Here is a 17,623-nt window from a genome sequence, read left to right on the forward strand (position 1 = left end):
GTTACAATCTAACAATCAGAAATTTGATCTGATTAATTATAACAATTAATCACTTATTAATGACTCAAGTGATTTAGACCAATCCAAATAATTATCACAATTAAGTTATTGAAATAACAACAGACACAATTTGATTATAATTAAAAAGTTTCATTTTTATTTTCTTCAAATCAAAAGATTAACTTTAGTTTCAATTGATTAAAATTTCATAATTAACTAACACAGTTTTAAGTTGATTAAAAATCGTTTATTAATCAACGTGTCGATTAACTTGAAAATCAGTTAATTTCAAACAATTAGTTAATTACTTGGTCACCTTTTTGTAAAGTCGGGTGGCAACAGCGTCTTTGCATGTACAAACCTAATAGAAGACAAAAAAATACAATTAATTATTAGTTTAGTGATTTAAATGATTACAATTATGATTAAGAATTAGTTGGAAACGATTATGATAATAATTAATTAGTCATGAACAAAAAAAAATCACAATTAATCATTGATTAAGTATTAATATCTCAACAATACTTGAGATATTTTTTTTTCATTTTCATCCGAGAATCAAAAATTAATTAAGTGGTTGATTAACTGATTAATTAACTTCACTATCTACCATTAATTGATTGTCACCTTGAGGATGAAAGTTAAGATTGGTTGAAAAGTTGAATTAATACTAACAATCAACTTAATTAGGTGATATATTGTACAAATTAAGTGTTACAATTAAGACATTAACAAAAAAATTGAATTAATACAATAATCAGCAAAAATTTGATCAGTTAATTGTTCAATTATGAAATTAGTGTGATAACATGATCATGAACAATTAACTGATTAACTCCTATTGTAACCTTTAACCAGACAATCATTGGGCGTATTGTTTTAAAGTTAATTGTTAGACTCGAAATTATTGATTATCTAATTTTATCATTATTAAATTATTTAATTCGTGCGATAATTAAGCAACAATTTAACCTTTGGAATTAGTTAATTAATGATTATTTAAAATACTCACGATCTTCAAGTCATCTCCGTTAAATTCACGGACAATTGTGGCTGGTGGGTCACTTTTTTGCTCTTGGATTAATTTGTTGCCATCTTGAGTGATTACAGACTAAATTGGAACAATTAAATTGTCATTAATACAATTAAATTACAATTAAGGAAAAGAAATTTCCCCCAAATTAACGGCAATTAACCAAAAAGGGAAAAATAAAAAAAACAACAAGTTATCCTTAGTTACCAAGACAAACGATCATTAAATTGATATTGTTTATCGAATTGAATTTGGTTCAATGAGATGAACAATTATTTAATTGTTGGCCTTACCTTACAAATAATTCCGTCTAATCGTTTCTCTTCAAATTCTTCACCCAATTTGAATTGAAATTCAGAAGTTTTGAAAGTGGAAACTGATTTGAATGTGAAGGTTCCGTCGTCGGATTTAGATACTTGGAATGAGGGCTTGAGAGCTCCAGCAGTTTTCCTGAGCATTATTCCAACACCTTAATCATGTTGATAAAGAAAATTAAATTAGCTAATTGTTGATGAAGAGGTTTAATTGTTTACCAATACGATTTACTCACCTAAAGCTTTAAGGAAATCCTCAAAACCTTCACTGGTTACAAGGTTGTAATCGCCAACAAATTCTGCGGACATTTTTTGATTATTGTTTGATGTTAAGGTTAACAATTAAAATGAAATTAATATTAACTTATTGGGGTTAAGATGATTAATGAGCCAATTGAGGTAAAAATGAGCTGATTAAAAGATGACAAATGAGAGAGAGCGAGAGCGAGAGTCACTAATATGAGAGCCAATTGATGAAGATAACAAAAGTAATGATAATTGTTTGATTACAAGTTACTATTAGCTAATGATTAGCACAATTTGAACAACTTGTTGGTGATTAGTTAAGATGATAATTGAATCAATTGAGAATTGAAATGATCACAAAAATCAGCGAAAGTAAAGAAGAAGACCAAAAGTGAACCTAATGGTTGTCCAACAGTTTGGGAATGAAGAAGTTGCTGAAGATGAGAAAGTTAAGGGAAGAAGAAAGAGGAAGTGGATGTTGATGATAAGATCTTCATCTTCTTGTTCTTGAAGAAAAAGATGACGATGAAAAGAAGAAAAATAGAAAAAGAGAAAAAGAGAAAAAGATTTACCTAGAAACAGTAATCGTAATCCTTTAATACTCTAAGGAGATGCAAACCTTTACAGTTGTTGGTTGTTTTTCCTTCACTGACCATTGGTCAGTAGCTGTTACCGGTCATTGTTGGTTTGATTCGGTCTTTTACCTTGTGAAGGAACGAGTTTCCTTTCAAAAGGAGAGGAGAAAAACCATTTCCATTGATTGTTGTAAAGAAAATCAATTGTATCGATCAACTGAAAACCCAAATTATAGTGAAAACAACTAATCGAAAACAATTAGAATATGATTTAGATTCAATTGTTATGAATGATAAAAGAACCAGAATTTATTGATCATCTTATAGCATCTTAATCATTTGGACTAAGATGAGGTGCTCGATTCACAATCAAAGTTGATGACAATTACATTTAGATTAGCTAATGGAGTTTAAGTAAAAGTTAATCGTATTTACAATTAGTATTTTTATCAACAATCAGCTAATTAACTTGTTGGGTTATTTTACCCCAAAAATCATCGAGATTTTTACTCTCGGAAATGCTTCGTATGAATAATCCCCAATTGGCCATTTTGGCCATGGCCATTTCGAGGTTATCGTTTTTTGATTGATCCATTGATGATTTAACCCTTTCGATTTCATCTTTGAATCGATCCATGAACTCAATTGTCGTTCTTGAAGGTTCATCGGTATCACCATTGTCCAGATCAACCTTTGACTCGGTTGGTATTGTTTTCGGGCGCGATTTGATTGTCCAGTCAACGGGAGGCTTATGTGAAGGTAGATAATCAGGATGATTGTGCTTAATTGTTGGAATCTCTTTGGGAATCATTGGTGTTGGTGGATAATTAGATTTGGTTGGGTATGCACTTCGAGGTGTTAAAGGTTCACGTTCAGGTACTCTTGTTGGATTAACGGGCTTTGGTTTGAACATTTGCCACCAATTCTTGGGATCATTTTCTGTTAGATTAGTTGAATCATCGTCCGAATCATTCATTGCGGTTCCGTTCATGAATTTATTTATTGCACCGAAAAATTTTGACCTTGCATTGTCCATCGCTCCTCTCATACGATCAAATAGATTCCTAGATTGGCCTGAATCCTCATCTGATTGTGGCGCAATTAAAGAATCAAATTGTTTTGATTTACCTTGATGATAACTTTTACTCGAAACTTGATCCACAGATGAAATTAACTTATCGAAAACTTTTGGTTCAACTGAGTTGATATAATCCAATTTCGACACTTCGACCTGGTCATCGTTATCATTTTCCACAGAACGGATAACCCGTCGATTATCTGATCTTAAATTACGATTGGCCTTCGATTCATCGTCAATCAAGTGATAATCGTCGCCATTTAGATTTGATTCCATGGTCATTGCCGATGAAGACGAAGACGAAGATGAAGATGAAGATGAAGATGATGAACCGATTGTACTGTTATATTTTTTCATCAAATTGTTCCAAGCATCTTTGATACGATCTTTTGTATTCTCCATTTGATTTCGAAGTCGAGTTGCCAAAGTCGACGAATTAGTTGTACCAGTGGTCGAATCACTTTCACTCGATGATGATTCTTGTAATCGATCCTTAGTTGATTTATCTCTCATTCTCCTCATCTGACCCATCATGTCCATCGCCATGTTACTTAATCGCGAAAAAAGTCCGTGAATCATTGACATGAATCCTCGATTACTCGAATCAACCTCCACATCATCATTTGATCTTGACCCATACATCCAACCACTTAATTGTGATCTAATCATCTCCATTATTGAATTTAACATTTGCATCATTGAAGATTCATCGACTTCAGGTACAGATGACCATTGGCTAACATCACCTTCAGCTGATTGGTGACCATCATTATCTGCAATCGGATTACCTGAAAACAAATTGATTATTCAGAGTAAATTGTTGTCATTTGATTACTAATTTAGGAAAAATTAAACTCACCAGTGATTATTGTTGAAAAAATTAACACCAATAGTAAATTGAAAAGACTCATAGTTGATTGTTGTTTGTTGTTAATCACTGGAAGACTTAAATTGTTTTGATTGTCAATGGGAATTTAAAGTCAAATTAAAAGTTGATTATGAATCTCACTCAGTTTTCTAGATAATTATTTTCATTATTCACTGTTAATTGTTTCACCTCAGTGATTTGATAATTGAGTTTCCCATTGGCTTGTTAATTGCTAATTTAATTGTATTAATCAAATACGATTGACGCGAATCAATTTGAACCCAATCATTTGTGAAAATTTAAAAATAATCATTTATTTTATTTTACTTTTTTCCTTGTTAATTGTTATTTGTTTTTTTTAACAATTTAATTAAATCACAGTAAGTTACATTTGCATGATAGTGACTTCTTGGAAAAGGATAATTAGTTGATCAAGTTGATGATTCTGGTGAAAACAATCAAAATGCTTGAATAGTTGAATATAGATAATATTGAATTGATTAGAATCAAATTGTCATTCATATTGGGTTGAATTAATTAGTTTCATCATCAAAATTGTTGATGTTTATGATGAATTTTGTTGGTCGTTGGGGGCATCATTTGTTTTCCAGTAGGAGTAACAATTAAACTTAATTTAGTTTAACACAGACGAATTGTGTTAATTGGTTATCAGTAGACGATTATAATTGTAACTGATTATCTTCTCGATGTTAATTCATGGCGATGTCGATGGTCAGTCCGTCGAATGGTTGGTCTATTAGAGTAAAGATGATGACGATAATTAAAGATGCACTTATGATGTGATTAAATTAAGTGATGAGAGAGAGAAAAGGTTATAAATTACCGTCTTAAATCATCTTCCAATTTGTATAAGGCATTGACGTAATTTTGTCTTTCAATTTGATGATGTCTTCCAACTCGGAATGTGTTGATTGCTGTTCGAGCGGACATTCTGTATCTGGTCATCATATATTGACAGATGAGATAACCAGTTCTGTTAACACCGTGGGTACAATGGACACCAATCAATTTATTACGATTGAATCTTAAGAAATGATCGACAACTTGGTTGAATGTCGAAATAGCTTGATAATTAGGAAGAGTTCCATGTCCTTGTATTGAAATCTTTCGATAAGATGAACCATAACGAAGCACAATCACAGGATCGTAATATTTTGTTGTTGCCGTTAGATCAATGACAAGGCCAATGTCTGGATAGATTCTGAATAGATCATCAAACATGAATCGATCTCCAACTTGTAAAGGCCATACCGAACTCTCAATCGGAACTTTAAAGGCCACAAACGGACTGTTTGGAATTGGATCTCCATACCTACTGAAACGTAACCACTTTTCCATTTTGCGTCTTTTGTTACCTCGATTACTGTCAGATGAAAGAATAATTTTAAAAACAATCGATGATTTCACTCGATAATCAATAAAAACGACAATGTTTCAAGTCTAAAATAATGAACACAACTGATGAATTGTTAAAACACTTTTTACATTTATACTTGTTTTTAAATTACTTACGCGACCATTTTGATGATTCAAGATAATTGCACTATGGTAAGAAGAGATGAAACAAGAGAAGATAATCCTGAGAACTAAATAGCTTATTAAAAACAATGAGAAATTAATTGTTAATTAGCAATAAAAAAAAACAATAAGATTTATAAATAGATTTTCAGATTAGTGAGAAAATTGATTTAGAAGAGTAAACAGATAATAAAACCAACAGATTTAACAACAATGATCGATTACTAGATGACGGATAATCTATTTTTGCAAGAGAGGCAAAATTATATCAACTAAATTGATTATAGAAGTGGATTAATTGTAGAGCAATTAAAAGCCAAATTGAAAAGCTTGAGAATCAAAAAATGAACAAAATGTAAACAATAGAAAGCGACATCTAGAGTAGTAGAACTAAACTAATACAGAAAACCTTTGGACCTTTAAACTGAATCTCTGAATGAGAGATGAGTCACTTTGTTGTTGTTATTGTTACTCTAATTTGATTCTTTCAATATTTTAGATTTAAATTGATTATGGATAAAATTCCACCACCACCTAAATCATTAACTTCCTATGATCAGAATTTAAATGAAAACGATAATAAATCAACTCAAGGAAAAGGAAGAGGATCATTTACCTATGGATGTAACAATAAACTTGATGAAGAATTGATGAAATTAAGAAGAGAAATGGTAAGTTTGTTGTTTTCTTGATTCTCTTGTGATTATTTTCTCTCTAATTGTGGTTGATTTAACTAATTTATATACTATTTTAGCCTTTATGTTTTATCGACAATAATCAGGTTGGTTTACGACAATTGGACATGTCGCTTTTGTCCCAATTAAATGCTCTGAAACAATCGATCTCTGAATATAAAAAGGCTCTTAATGTGATCGTCAATGGAGATGAGGTTGAACATTATGGCGATGGTCAATTCAATGGACAGTACAGTTCATCTTTGGTCTCAATGGATCAAGAAAATGATTTACCAGGGGATGAGGATGAAATCGATGGTGATGATGTTATCACTTCGGATGACGAAAGGGAAGAAGATGGAGAAGAGGAAAATAGTGAACGTTCATCTGAATCTATTGTCTAATCTTCCATCAGCTGATCAGTAGATTCTGAGAAAGAAAGAAACAATATACTTAATTATTTGATAGAATATTCATTATTTTCATCTTCGATTTTCTTTTCTTAACCATTTTATCACTTTAAACTCACTCAATCAACAAATTATTAACATATTATTTAAGTGACGATTCCATTCCAGTGATCAAATATTAATTGATTTTCTTTTCAAATGATTCAGTAAATTAAACTTTTGATCCTCTACTGATTCGGAAGATGCCAAACGTTATCATAAAAAATAAATTAAACAACAATTAAAGTCTTCACTGATTAACTGAATTTTCTCTATAATTGATTGAAACTCATTGTGAAACTTATTCGGCGCTTTCGTTGACCAGAACGTGTCATTTAACGCTCGATCCACGAATTAAGTGATACAAAGGGGCGAGCGATCAACATGATCGCTAAGCTTATATGTATGTCTCTCTCTCTCTCTATTAAAATCCTTTTTAACAACAATGTAACTGTTAAACAATACTAATATTTGAAGGATACGAAAAGAAGAAAAAGTCAAAAGAAAGAGAAAATTTGAAAAAATTATAACTTTTGACCCTCGACCTTCACAACAATGATTCTATTTTTTGTTGGTGCAATTTAAAAGCTTTCGAATGAGGGTTTCGGTGTCTCTGTAGCACATCAGGTTCTTTCTCAATGTTTGCACCAAAAAAACGTGAATCGTAATAATTGTGTGATTGTGTGATGATTACTCGCTAACTGGATTAATCGGTGGTATAATTTATCACCCAAATGGTTGATTATATTGCGAAGTTTTTTAAAATCTCTATTCGCTTTTAATCAAGAGCCAATTTTAATATTCTCTATGTGAATATTAATTCACTTGTTACAGTTTCCCAACATTTCTAATTAATGTGTTAAATCAATTTGATCCCCTAACACAAATCACTTAATCCCATGAATCAATGAAACAACAGTTAATCCATTGTAATGTTTCAATATTAGATTAGGTTACAATTAAAGAAACAATCTATTAGTTTGTTGAAGTTTTTACCAAATCCATTTAATCCATAAACCGAATCACCAATAACTCTTAAGGCCTACAAAGAAACAGATCAACTTGGTGATCAGTTGTCATTAACCAGAATATATTTTTAATCGTTAATCCAATCAACTCACCTTTTGTTTGTTGTTCAGCAATTAATTAATCATCTCTAATCAATTTCAAGAGATCAATTGTTCATTAAAACGGTGAACGTGATTTTGGAAGGTTTGAGGAGGAGTTTATAGTTCTGACTGTTTTCTCTTCTCTTTCTTTTTTCTCTTTCTATCTCTTGTTTTTTTTTCGCTATCATTCAATCACCTTCTTGGAAAATCATTTCAGTGTTTTTCTAATTTAATTCTAATTCTAACAATTAACTTAAATTATTCTCCCTGTTGTCTGTCACCAATAGAACAATGAATTTCCCCACCACCACCAATCCCGAGGTAAGAATTGATTTCTAATTGTTTTCTTTTAATCCATTTCTTTTTCTGTGTTATGTTATCCCTTATGTGTGACCCTTTCAAATGTCAATGTTTACTTATTTTCATTTAATTGTTTCACCAATTGATTAATTATTTTCTGGTTTTTCCATCCCAATTTAGACAAATACATCCAAACACAATGATTGGCCCGAATCAGAGTAAGTAATTAACTAATTTTTAATTTTATTCTGGTCACCTCATTGTTACATCATTCATATTAACTTGATTTCCTATTTACAATGTTAAGATGCAGCTGATTGTTTGATTGATTGATTATTGGTCTCTAATTGTTGGTTTTTCTGTAATCACCATCAATTGTTGATGTTTTTCAATTTTAGTTATTGTTACATTTTCCATTCTAAAATTAATTACTATGTAATCAGTTGAAGGTTAAGTCATTTTCTTGATGTTACAATTTTCCCTTAGTGTCAAATGTTTATCTCACTTATGATTGGCATTGCCCAGTTAGTAAATCTCTAGATTGTTGACCACTAGTTTACTAATTATTATCATTAATCTCTCTCATTATTCACAGTATTTGGTCAGAACATTCCTATGGATACACTCAAAGCTCTCATTTTCGTCCCTTCGGTAATCGAGCAGGGTCACAATCTGGTGTTCTAATGGTCGAGGATCCAGGCAATGAGGTAAGTCAATAATTAGCACTTCCTCTGGTTACTTTTGGTGTTTAACTAAATCTCTCAGTGAAAATCTCTCATTAAATCTTTCAATATACTCGGATATTATTATCATCATTACCATTTGGTGTTATTATTTATCATCATCATATTATCTCTGTTGACATTAATTATTCAGTTCATTGCTCTCATGGTTTCATTGAATATGAGACTCAACTAACTGTTTGGAACTTTATTAAATTCTGTTTTATTTTGTTCATCACTTACATCATGTTAGAATTGTCCTCTTAAAATAAGGTCATACTTTCTGCTTCGGTTACTGAACCTGTTTTGTTTTATTCTACCTGTTTTTAGATTCAAGGCTTACCTTAAAGTCTCATTTACGATGCAATTTAAAACGATCAATATTTAATTTGATTCTTATTTGTTTCTTTTGTTTCTATTTGTGATTACAGAGGGATAATAGGACACGGGAACCATCACCTGATTCCAAGCAACTTGTTGAAATTGTTCGTGAATTAAGGAAAAGTAATGAAGAATTAAAAACAAATAATCAACTATTGAATCAAAAATTGGAGCAAACTAATCAATTGGTTCAACAAGGATTCAAATCAATTCGAGATGCTATTAGTAATATACCAGGACAGGTTAGCCAAAATATAAACAATTCAATTGTTAATAGTCCTTCAAATGAAAAGGCTTGTTGGCCAATCGCACAATGGACACGTACATCTGAATCATCTTCCATAATTTCATCTCTTCCAGAAGATTTGGCTGATGAGATTGAAGAATTACATTTCAATCCTGTTACTCTTCCCGAACCATCAAATTCAAATTACTCTCAAAGTTTAATCACCATTGGATCAACCGTAGCAACAGCAGCAACAACAACAACAACAACATCAACAACAGAATCGACAATGAGTGACAATAAAAAGGAAGAGATTAAAAAATTATCTCAAACCATGAAAGAAAAGTTTGGCCTCGAATATGATGAAAAACTTGATTTTAATATATGGTTACGAAAATGATTAGAGCGTGCAAACAAAAACAAATCGAAAAGAAGTAAAATTGTATCAACTGAATTAACTGAATTAACGAAATGAATGATTAGTTTATTTATGGTCTGTAATCAAAATTTTCTACTCATAAACCTTAATTGTTGAGCCAAAATTGTAACCATGACAAGATAAATACTTATGGAAAACTCTGAATTGTTTGAATATAATCTTCCACCCAATTTAACCATAATTTTAACCTTTGACCCAATCAAACTAATTGATTCTTGACAAACAAGCAAAAAAGAATAACTTTCTTCTTGAAATGAATAAAAATTGTTAACTTAATTGGGCTAAATTGTTACAATATTTCATTCAAGTTCACAAAGTCAAAGTTGTTATAAAACAATTGATTGGATTAAAAAAAATCAATACAAATGATCAAATTGATTACCTTGGATAATTGAACATTCAGATTCGTCACTTGGATCAATCGATTTGTGTTTTTTTTTCACCATGAAAGAAATTCAGAAATTACGATGATAAGTGATCGCGATGATAACGAGAGAAATCAAAACGAAACAAGATTGAATTTGATCACTTGAATTGCTGGTTAATTGAGCTACGATTCTCACCGGAGATCCACTTGCAGAATCAATTCTCATGGGAAGAGAAGTGATTAAGAAATTATCCTTGGGCAATTTTCCAATTAACGGGCCAACATTTTCTAAATTGTAAATATTGTGAAGTGCGAGAAGCGAGTGAGTAGCAAAATCTTCACTTGGACCATTATCGACCGATGGACCTTCAATTCCGATGCCATAAAGATCAACACCAAGGGCAATTAATGAATTAACTGCATCAACTGATATTCCAGGGAAATTGAATGAATCTGAATTTGAACTTTTTAGACCGAAATATTTTTCCCTATCAGGCCAATGTTTAGACCAATTGGTTCGTATTAAGATAACGGCACCCGATTTAACGGTTCCAATTGATTTAATCCAATTTTTAACATCATCGGAGGTTAAAACATAATTAGGATTAGATGAAGAATCAATTTTATGAGAAATATCAATAACATAACCCGGTCGAAGGTACAATCTCTCAATGGGAATATCGGAGACACACCAAGTGTTACGAGCAAAGTGACATGGGGCATCAAGGTGAGTTCCAAGGTGAGTTGGTGTCCAAATTGTATCAGCTTGATACCTAAAGTGAGCAATTTAATTTAATTGTAAAAAACAAGAACAACGATTCATATACTCACCAATATGAAATGTTTCCCTTGTTAACTTGTTCACTTGAAATGTTCATTGTGAATTGATCACCGGCCCAATCAAGAGTTAAATTGTTAACAGGATAAGATAAATCAAATATCCCATTAGTTGAGGAATCAGATAATCCATTGGAACTGATAATCAATAAAATAAGAATAACTGTTAAATTCATGGTTGGAATTAAGAATAAATCAAAATGAGAGTAAGAAAAAAAAATGGAAGCAAAGTTAATGTAAACATATGATTCTTACATTGACTTGATTCTTGATTCTGACCGCAGGCAATTTAAACTGGTTTTTGATCATTTTGTCTCTGATGATTTAGAGAAATTAACTTTTAACCAATTAGTGGAAAGGAGATCACAAAGGTAATGTTATTTTCATTGGTTCCAAAAATAATTGCAATTATTGCTCGGTGACAATCATGATTGTTTGATTGTTGTATTAGATTAAAGGTAAACATGATTTGAATGTCTTTAATTGTTAATAGTTAACTTAATTTATCCTTGACTTTTTTTCCGTAATTTGGAAGACTCTTCACAATTAGAAACCACACCTTCAGCTACTCGTTAATTAGATCAGATTACAATTACAGTTATGGTAAATTAATACAATAATGTAGTTAACTGTTGATGATACTAGAAAAAAAGAGAAACGGAAAATCAGATAAATAAACAATCAGATAGTTAAACATGTTAACAATTTAAATGAAACACCTCAGTCATTTAAAAGGTTGATTAAGATATTGTAACATAATTCACCAATCGTTAAAGTTAATGATGATTGGTAAGTGAAACCATCCAAGTTAATTGTTGTAATTTCTTTCTTAAATTTGTTTAATTTGATTGTTTCTCGATCGTTGGATTAACAACATCAACATGGAATCCAATGGTCACCAATCTGAGGACAAATCAAGGTAAATATTGAAAAAATTAGACAAAAAGAACCTTTGAAATCTAAAATTTACAATCTACTATAAATAGATTGCTACTAATCTCAACAATATGTCCTGTAAATTGTCACAATTTAATTGATTTAATGAAAAAAGATCAGGTAACGAATTGAAATGAAACAAAAAGTTGATATTTATTTACCCAAATTCACATACCTTTTAATTGTCCACTTGAGATTATCCTTAATCTAGAGTAACAACACTTAAGATTAAACATCAAATTACTTAGATTAACAAGATTAATACAGTAATTAACAAATTGTTTCACTTTAATAACAAATCATAACAATCAAATTGAAGAAAAAAATTTTTCTTTTCAAATCTCATCCAATAGTAACCATGGTGATTGAGTAAACATAAACATATGGTTTCTGTTTTCTAATTTGTGTTTTTCATTTTGACAATTTAATTTAATTCCTTTGGTTGTGATTAATTGTCCAATTTCAATATTTTTTACGGTAATTAAGTCATATAACACTTCTAGATTAACATTTAACTCAGTGTTTTACTTTACTAATCCACTTAATTTGGGTTAAAGGTTTTTTCCTTTCAACATCTTTAACCATTTTCTGTGTTTTCATCATAAGAATTTAATTATTATTTTGATTAACTTCATCTGGTAATTTAATTTTCCTTGATTATTCTGGATTTTTATTGATTTTTCTGTATTCAGTCAATTGTATTTTATATTTAGATTCATTTGATTGGACAGATTGGATTTTCTTTTGATAGTGAAAAGTGTTTACAGTTTTTCTTTGTGTTGATTTTTGTCTTAATTGTTTTTTAATTGTTGCAGAGATGATCAAATCAAATCACAAGTATTTCAAATCTCTGGAAAACAATTAGTTCAAGGTTATATTGGATGTCCACCAGTTACTAATCAAACCTCCGGAGATCAAGAAGAATCAGAATCAATCAAAAACAATATGAATTCATTAAGAAACAATATTGGATTTTGGTGAGTGAATTATAATTAATCTGAAACAATTAAACACTAATTGAAAATTTCATCTAATCACTTCAGGATCCTTGGACTATGTAACAATTATGGTTATGTGATCATGTTATCCGCTGCTCTTGATATACTTAGCAAGAATTTCAATGTAAATGGAATAGGAAATTTACCATTTCCAATTGTCTTTGATTAAACTTCAATTGTTATGATTAATTGCTAATTGTCTTTCCTTAATCTAGGATAATGAGGATAAAAAATCAGAATCAAATGACGAAGCGATTTGTAATCCAATGTCAACTGGAGCAATTTTAATTGCTGACATCATTCCATCACTAATTATAAAGTTCGCATCGCCTGTCCTACCATTGGGATCAAAGTTAGTCATCAAATTTTTCATGATTTAAATTATCTTGATTAAGATTAACCATTTAATTTTCTTTTTCCTTTAATTGTCGGTATTAAATCCAGTGTTCGAGTGGCTCTTGTTGTTGGCCTTTCAGCGTTGAGTTACATTATGACGGCGCTTTCGTTTGCTCGTTGGGTCTCATTTCTTGGTTGGTGTTTGTTGTTGTTTTAATTGTTGTCAATATTTTGGTTAATTTTAAATTGTCTCATTCCAAATTATAACAGGAGTAATCTGTGCATCGGCTTCAAGTGGTCTGGGTGAGGCAACTTTCCTCTCTTACAGCTCTCGTTTCGGTGACGGTGACACTGTCTCATACTGGTCATCGGGAACGGGCGGTGCTGGACTCATCGGATCTATTTCGTATGCTGGACTAGTTCAAGCGGGTTTATCTCCTCGAGTTACTCTTTTAATTATGTTAATTGTCCCTGTGATTATGGCGATTACTTTCTGGCTCGGTTTGGTTCCACCTAAAATCGACGTGGCCACAATTACTCCGCTCATGGAGCCTAATGAGCCCACACCGACTGGTGATGAGATAGTTTCATATGAAACAGTTAGAGAGCCAGAAATGGCTCTCACCTTTAAAGAGAAATCAATTTTAATGAAGGTAATCAAATTGACAATTAGAAAACAATCAACCTTTCTAATTAATTTTTTCACATTCTCTTCAGGGTTTATTACGATTTATGATTCCATTGGCCTTAGTCTATTACTCAGAGTATTTGATTAATCAAGCATTGGTAAGAATTGAAGTAGATTAAATTTAAATTGCTCAAATTAATCATCTAATTTTCCAATTATTCAGTTTGAATTGGTTTATTTCCCTGATATCTGGTTAACCCACAAGGAACAGTATCGTTGGTACCAAGTTGATTATCAATTAGGAGTTTTAATTTCTCGATCATCAGTTAAATGGATCAAAATTAAAGCACTTTGGCTTTTACCAATTCTACAAACTTTTAATTTGGTTCTAATTTTCACCAAGTATTGAAAAATTATCTACCCAATATTTGGATCATGTTGTTAATTGTCTTCTATGAAGGTCTTCTCGGTGGAGCTGCTTATGTAAATACATTCGATCAAATCTATCGTAAAGTAAGTTAATTGTTATCCCTATCGATTCGAATTCCATATGATCGAGTATTTATTTTCTTCGTTTTCTTTTTCTTTCTTAGTACGAAGACAGAGTTCGTGGTTTCTGCCTGGGGGCAGCATCTATTGCCGATGCTGTGGGCATCACTTTATCTGGATTTTCATCTGTTCTTATTCATAACATTCTGTGTGATTATATTTCAAAACAATAGTTGAATTATAATATTCAAATATTCACAATTATCTTAACAAAAATCATTTATAAATTATTGGCAAAATTGTGTGTAAATTGTATTTTATAAAAATCTATACCTCTAAAAGACTAGAAGTTATTGTTTTGTGGTGTATTAATATTTACATTAATTGTATTGTGATTAATAAAAATCTTTTAACTTTTCAATAACCTTTTGTTGTTGATTAGAACTCATCTTTTGATAAGAATCTAATTGCATTGAAAGTATCGCTGTTCCGGAAGTTAATGATCGCAGGCAAGTTGAATATGAATATAATTCTGATAGAGGTGCAAGCATTTCAACTGTCCGATAATTAGATGTCCTTGTGATCTCGTTGAGTAATTGACCTCGTCTATTGGTAATATCTGATATTACTTTTCCATAATAGGCATCAGGTACCGTTATTTCAAGACGCATGATTGGTTCTAATAAAGAAATTGATGATTTCGATAGCGCTTGAAGAATAACCTCCGATGCAGTTGAACTGATGAACGAGTGTAAAGTTGGCCCAGAGCAACGGAATTCAAGTAGGTCAACATTGACACCGACAACTGGGAAACTAGCTAACGGCCCAAAGGATAGGCCCATTTCCAGGCCATTTTCAATGGCTTTAAGTCGATCGTTACGTAATTTACCTAAATCATTTTCTTTAGTAACAACAACTTTTAAATTTAACTTTGAGTCAAATTTTTCCGTTGGATGGATTCTGATCCTAATTGTGACAAAATTATTTACTCCTCCAAATGGTTTATTTATCGATCTAAACTCTTCTACTGAAGATGAAGGTGTCTCCCGATATGATATTCGTAGTGGACCCAATTCAGCGTTAACTTTGTACTCCCGAAGGATCCGATCTTTAATAATCTCAAGGTGAAGTTCACCCATTCCACTGAGAATCGTTTGACCAGAATTAGAATCATGGGTAACAATTAGCGAAGGATCTTCTCGAGTTAGATTGATCAAAGCTTTGTCCAAATCTTTTTGCTTCGACAATGAGGGAGCTTCAATGGTACAGAAAAACACTGGATCGGGAATTTTAATTCCGACAAGAACAGATTGACACTCGTCGATTGGCAATGAATTTGCTTGAGAAAAACTTTTTCTAGCCTAAAGAAAATATCGATTAGTAATTTTTTCCATCGTGAAAAAGTTCATCAAGACTTACCTGTTGAGCGACAGTCTCTGAGATGGTTAAGGTATCACCGGTAATTGTTTTAATTAAACCTGAAACTGCGACAATATCACCAAACCTGGTTGAAGTAATTTCTTTAAATTGATCGGCAAATGGTATGTAAATTTTGTTTATCTTCTCGACGATGTTTCGATTGATATTGTAAATCTTTGCCGGTGAAGTTAAATCACCAGAATAGATTCGGATAAAGGTGAGTGGTCCTAACAATTGATGATGAATAACTTTAAAAGCTGAGGCACAGAAATTGTCTTGATAATATTTCAACGCAGGATTTGATTTCTCAATTGGTGAAGGTAAATATTTTACAATTGAATCTAATAAAGGTTGAACACCAATCTTTTTATATGAACTGCCCACAAGAACTGGATTAACTTTGTTCCGGATAACCGATCGTCGTATTGAGTTAATTAGGACTGAAGATGATATTTCACTTAAATCATTTGAGTTGATTACAGATTCATTGAGTTGATCATTGTCACCATCACAATCAGATAAAATTCCAATCAATTTTTCTCGAGCCTGTAAAGCTTGATTCCAATGTGAATGATTACTTGTTAATGATTCAACGATAAAATTAGTTCCATCATCATAAGATCCAGATGATTTCCAAACAATTAACTTTAAAGTTGGTAAATCAATTAATCCTGAGAATCGTTTACTCTCATAAACAGGTAAATGGACAAGTAATGGATTAGCACCTAACTTAATCAGTGAATCTAAACATAGATTCATATTTGAATTTGGCTTATCCATTTTATTGGCATAAATTAATCTCGGTAAATTGTAACGATTTGCTTGATTCCAAACGGTTGTTGTTTGAGCTTCAACACCATGAGACGAGTCAAGAATCACTAAAAGAGAAAGGTGTATACAGAAAATATGAGAACAGAACAATCAGTAAATTAGAATAATTTACTTACCAATTGCTGAATCTAAAACATTTAAACATCTTTCAACCTCGATGATAAAATCAACATGACCTGGAGTGTCAAGTAGATTGATTTTGTTTCCTTTCCATGAGAATGTTGTTGATGCTGATGTAATGGTTATACCTCGTTCTCTTTCCTGTTCCATGTAATCAGTGATCGTATCTCCTTGATGAACCTCACCCATGGATGAACTAAGGCCAGAATAATATAAAACCCGTTCGGTTGTTGTTGTTTTACCTGCATCAATATGAGCGATAAAACCAATGTTCCGAATCTTGGTAATATTTTCATCAAATTTTCCAACATTTGACTTTGAAATGACATTTCCAGAGATAAATCGTTTCACCTCATTGATTCTAAATTCTTTTATAGGTAAATATAAACGTTTAACACTCGCAATTAACATTTAATTGTTCACATCAAAAAGAAAACAATTCCACTAGAAAAACAAATTCTTTCCTCTCCCAATCATATGATTTACATGTGTTTCTCTTTACTGGATAAATTTTGCTTCTTTTCTCTCTTTTTTTATAAATCAAACAACTAATTTTCTAATTGTTTTAATTGTTCTTGTAAAGCCAATTCTTTAACCTAGATAACTATTTCTAATTGAAATTCTATTTAATTGTTCAGCTTTTGAGTTAATTTTCCAATTTTTTCACTTTAAATTTTGCGGTTCTGTTGTGTTTCCATGGCAACACCGG

General features: G+C 31.4%; 8 protein-coding genes across 10 annotated transcripts; 3 read left to right on the top strand and 5 right to left on the bottom strand.

The window, feature by feature from the left end:
- Positions 1-129: 129 nt before the first annotated feature.
- LOC128389437 (fatty acid-binding protein-like) lies at positions 130-1,753 on the bottom strand. Its single transcript, XM_053349035.1, has 4 exons — positions 1,584-1,753; positions 1,327-1,502; positions 1,013-1,111; positions 130-361 (listed from the first exon to the last, which is right to left on the bottom strand). The coding sequence occupies exons 1-4, from the start codon at positions 1,654-1,656 to the stop codon at positions 305-307; spliced, it is 405 nt and encodes a 134-aa protein (XP_053205010.1). The 5' UTR covers positions 1,657-1,753; the 3' UTR covers positions 130-304.
- Positions 1,754-2,462: 709 nt separating this feature from the next.
- LOC128389421 (uncharacterized protein DDB_G0271670-like) lies at positions 2,463-4,260 on the bottom strand. Its single transcript, XM_053349013.1, has 2 exons — positions 4,106-4,260; positions 2,463-4,034 (listed from the first exon to the last, which is right to left on the bottom strand). The coding sequence occupies exons 1-2, from the start codon at positions 4,155-4,157 to the stop codon at positions 2,629-2,631; spliced, it is 1,458 nt and encodes a 485-aa protein (XP_053204988.1). The 5' UTR covers positions 4,158-4,260; the 3' UTR covers positions 2,463-2,628.
- A 142-nt stretch (positions 4,261-4,402) lies between these two features.
- On the bottom strand, positions 4,403-5,993 carry LOC128389432 (RNA/RNP complex-1-interacting phosphatase homolog). The gene is made up of 3 exons (XM_053349028.1): positions 5,648-5,993; positions 4,959-5,498; positions 4,403-4,868 (listed from the first exon to the last, which is right to left on the bottom strand). The coding sequence occupies exons 1-3, from the start codon at positions 5,653-5,655 to the stop codon at positions 4,811-4,813; spliced, it is 606 nt and encodes a 201-aa protein (XP_053205003.1). The 5' UTR covers positions 5,656-5,993; the 3' UTR covers positions 4,403-4,810.
- A 72-nt stretch (positions 5,994-6,065) lies between these two features.
- On the top strand, positions 6,066-7,042 carry LOC128389435 (protein FAM89A-like). Of its 2 annotated transcripts, none has more exons than XM_053349033.1 (2): positions 6,066-6,324; positions 6,435-7,042. In XM_053349033.1, the coding sequence occupies exons 1-2, from the start codon at positions 6,166-6,168 to the stop codon at positions 6,729-6,731; spliced, it is 456 nt and encodes a 151-aa protein (XP_053205008.1). In that variant the 5' UTR covers positions 6,066-6,165; the 3' UTR covers positions 6,732-7,042. The 2 variants fall into 2 exon arrangements, with proteins under 2 accessions (XP_053205008.1, XP_053205007.1); XM_053349032.1 differs by having other exon boundaries at positions 6,069-6,324; positions 6,408-7,042.
- A 650-nt stretch (positions 7,043-7,692) lies between these two features.
- On the top strand, positions 7,693-10,229 carry LOC128389428 (uncharacterized). Its single transcript, XM_053349021.1, has 4 exons — positions 7,693-8,206; positions 8,366-8,403; positions 8,781-8,892; positions 9,339-10,229. Exons 1-4 carry the CDS (start codon positions 8,177-8,179, stop codon positions 9,912-9,914), a joined length of 756 nt encoding a protein of 251 aa, XP_053204996.1. The 5' UTR covers positions 7,693-8,176; the 3' UTR covers positions 9,915-10,229.
- LOC128389427 (kynurenine formamidase-like) lies at positions 9,873-11,550 on the bottom strand. 2 transcript variants are annotated; one of them, XM_053349020.1, is made up of 3 exons: positions 11,413-11,550; positions 11,152-11,295; positions 9,873-11,093 (listed from the first exon to the last, which is right to left on the bottom strand). In XM_053349020.1, the coding sequence occupies exons 2-3, from the start codon at positions 11,196-11,198 to the stop codon at positions 10,409-10,411; spliced, it is 732 nt and encodes a 243-aa protein (XP_053204995.1). In that variant the 5' UTR covers positions 11,199-11,295; positions 11,413-11,550; the 3' UTR covers positions 9,873-10,408. The 2 variants fall into 2 exon arrangements, with proteins under 2 accessions (XP_053204995.1, XP_053204994.1); XM_053349019.1 differs by lacking the exon at positions 11,413-11,550 and having other exon boundaries at positions 11,152-11,402.
- Positions 11,551-11,935: 385 nt separating this feature from the next.
- On the top strand, positions 11,936-14,968 carry LOC128389423 (battenin-like). Its single transcript, XM_053349016.1, is given in 10 exon segments — positions 11,936-12,076; positions 12,909-13,070; positions 13,137-13,215; positions 13,307-13,443; positions 13,536-13,621; positions 13,698-14,080; positions 14,145-14,213; positions 14,279-14,453; positions 14,456-14,568; positions 14,649-14,968. Coding segments are annotated over 10 exon segments (1,371 nt in total). The 5' UTR covers positions 11,936-12,038; the 3' UTR covers positions 14,778-14,968.
- On the bottom strand, positions 14,844-17,396 carry LOC128389416 (ribosome-releasing factor 2, mitochondrial-like). Its single transcript, XM_053349000.1, has 3 exons — positions 16,911-17,396; positions 15,964-16,841; positions 14,844-15,905 (listed from the first exon to the last, which is right to left on the bottom strand). Exons 1-3 carry the CDS (start codon positions 17,323-17,325, stop codon positions 14,940-14,942), a joined length of 2,259 nt encoding a protein of 752 aa, XP_053204975.1. The 5' UTR covers positions 17,326-17,396; the 3' UTR covers positions 14,844-14,939.
- Positions 17,397-17,623: the final 227 nt, after the last annotated feature.

The sequence above is a fragment of the Panonychus citri genome, unplaced genomic scaffold (assembly GCF_014898815.1).
Source record: "Panonychus citri isolate SS breed McGregor unplaced genomic scaffold, ASM1489881v1 Contig00108, whole genome shotgun sequence".
Taxonomy (NCBI): domain Eukaryota; kingdom Metazoa; phylum Arthropoda; class Arachnida; order Trombidiformes; family Tetranychidae; genus Panonychus; species Panonychus citri.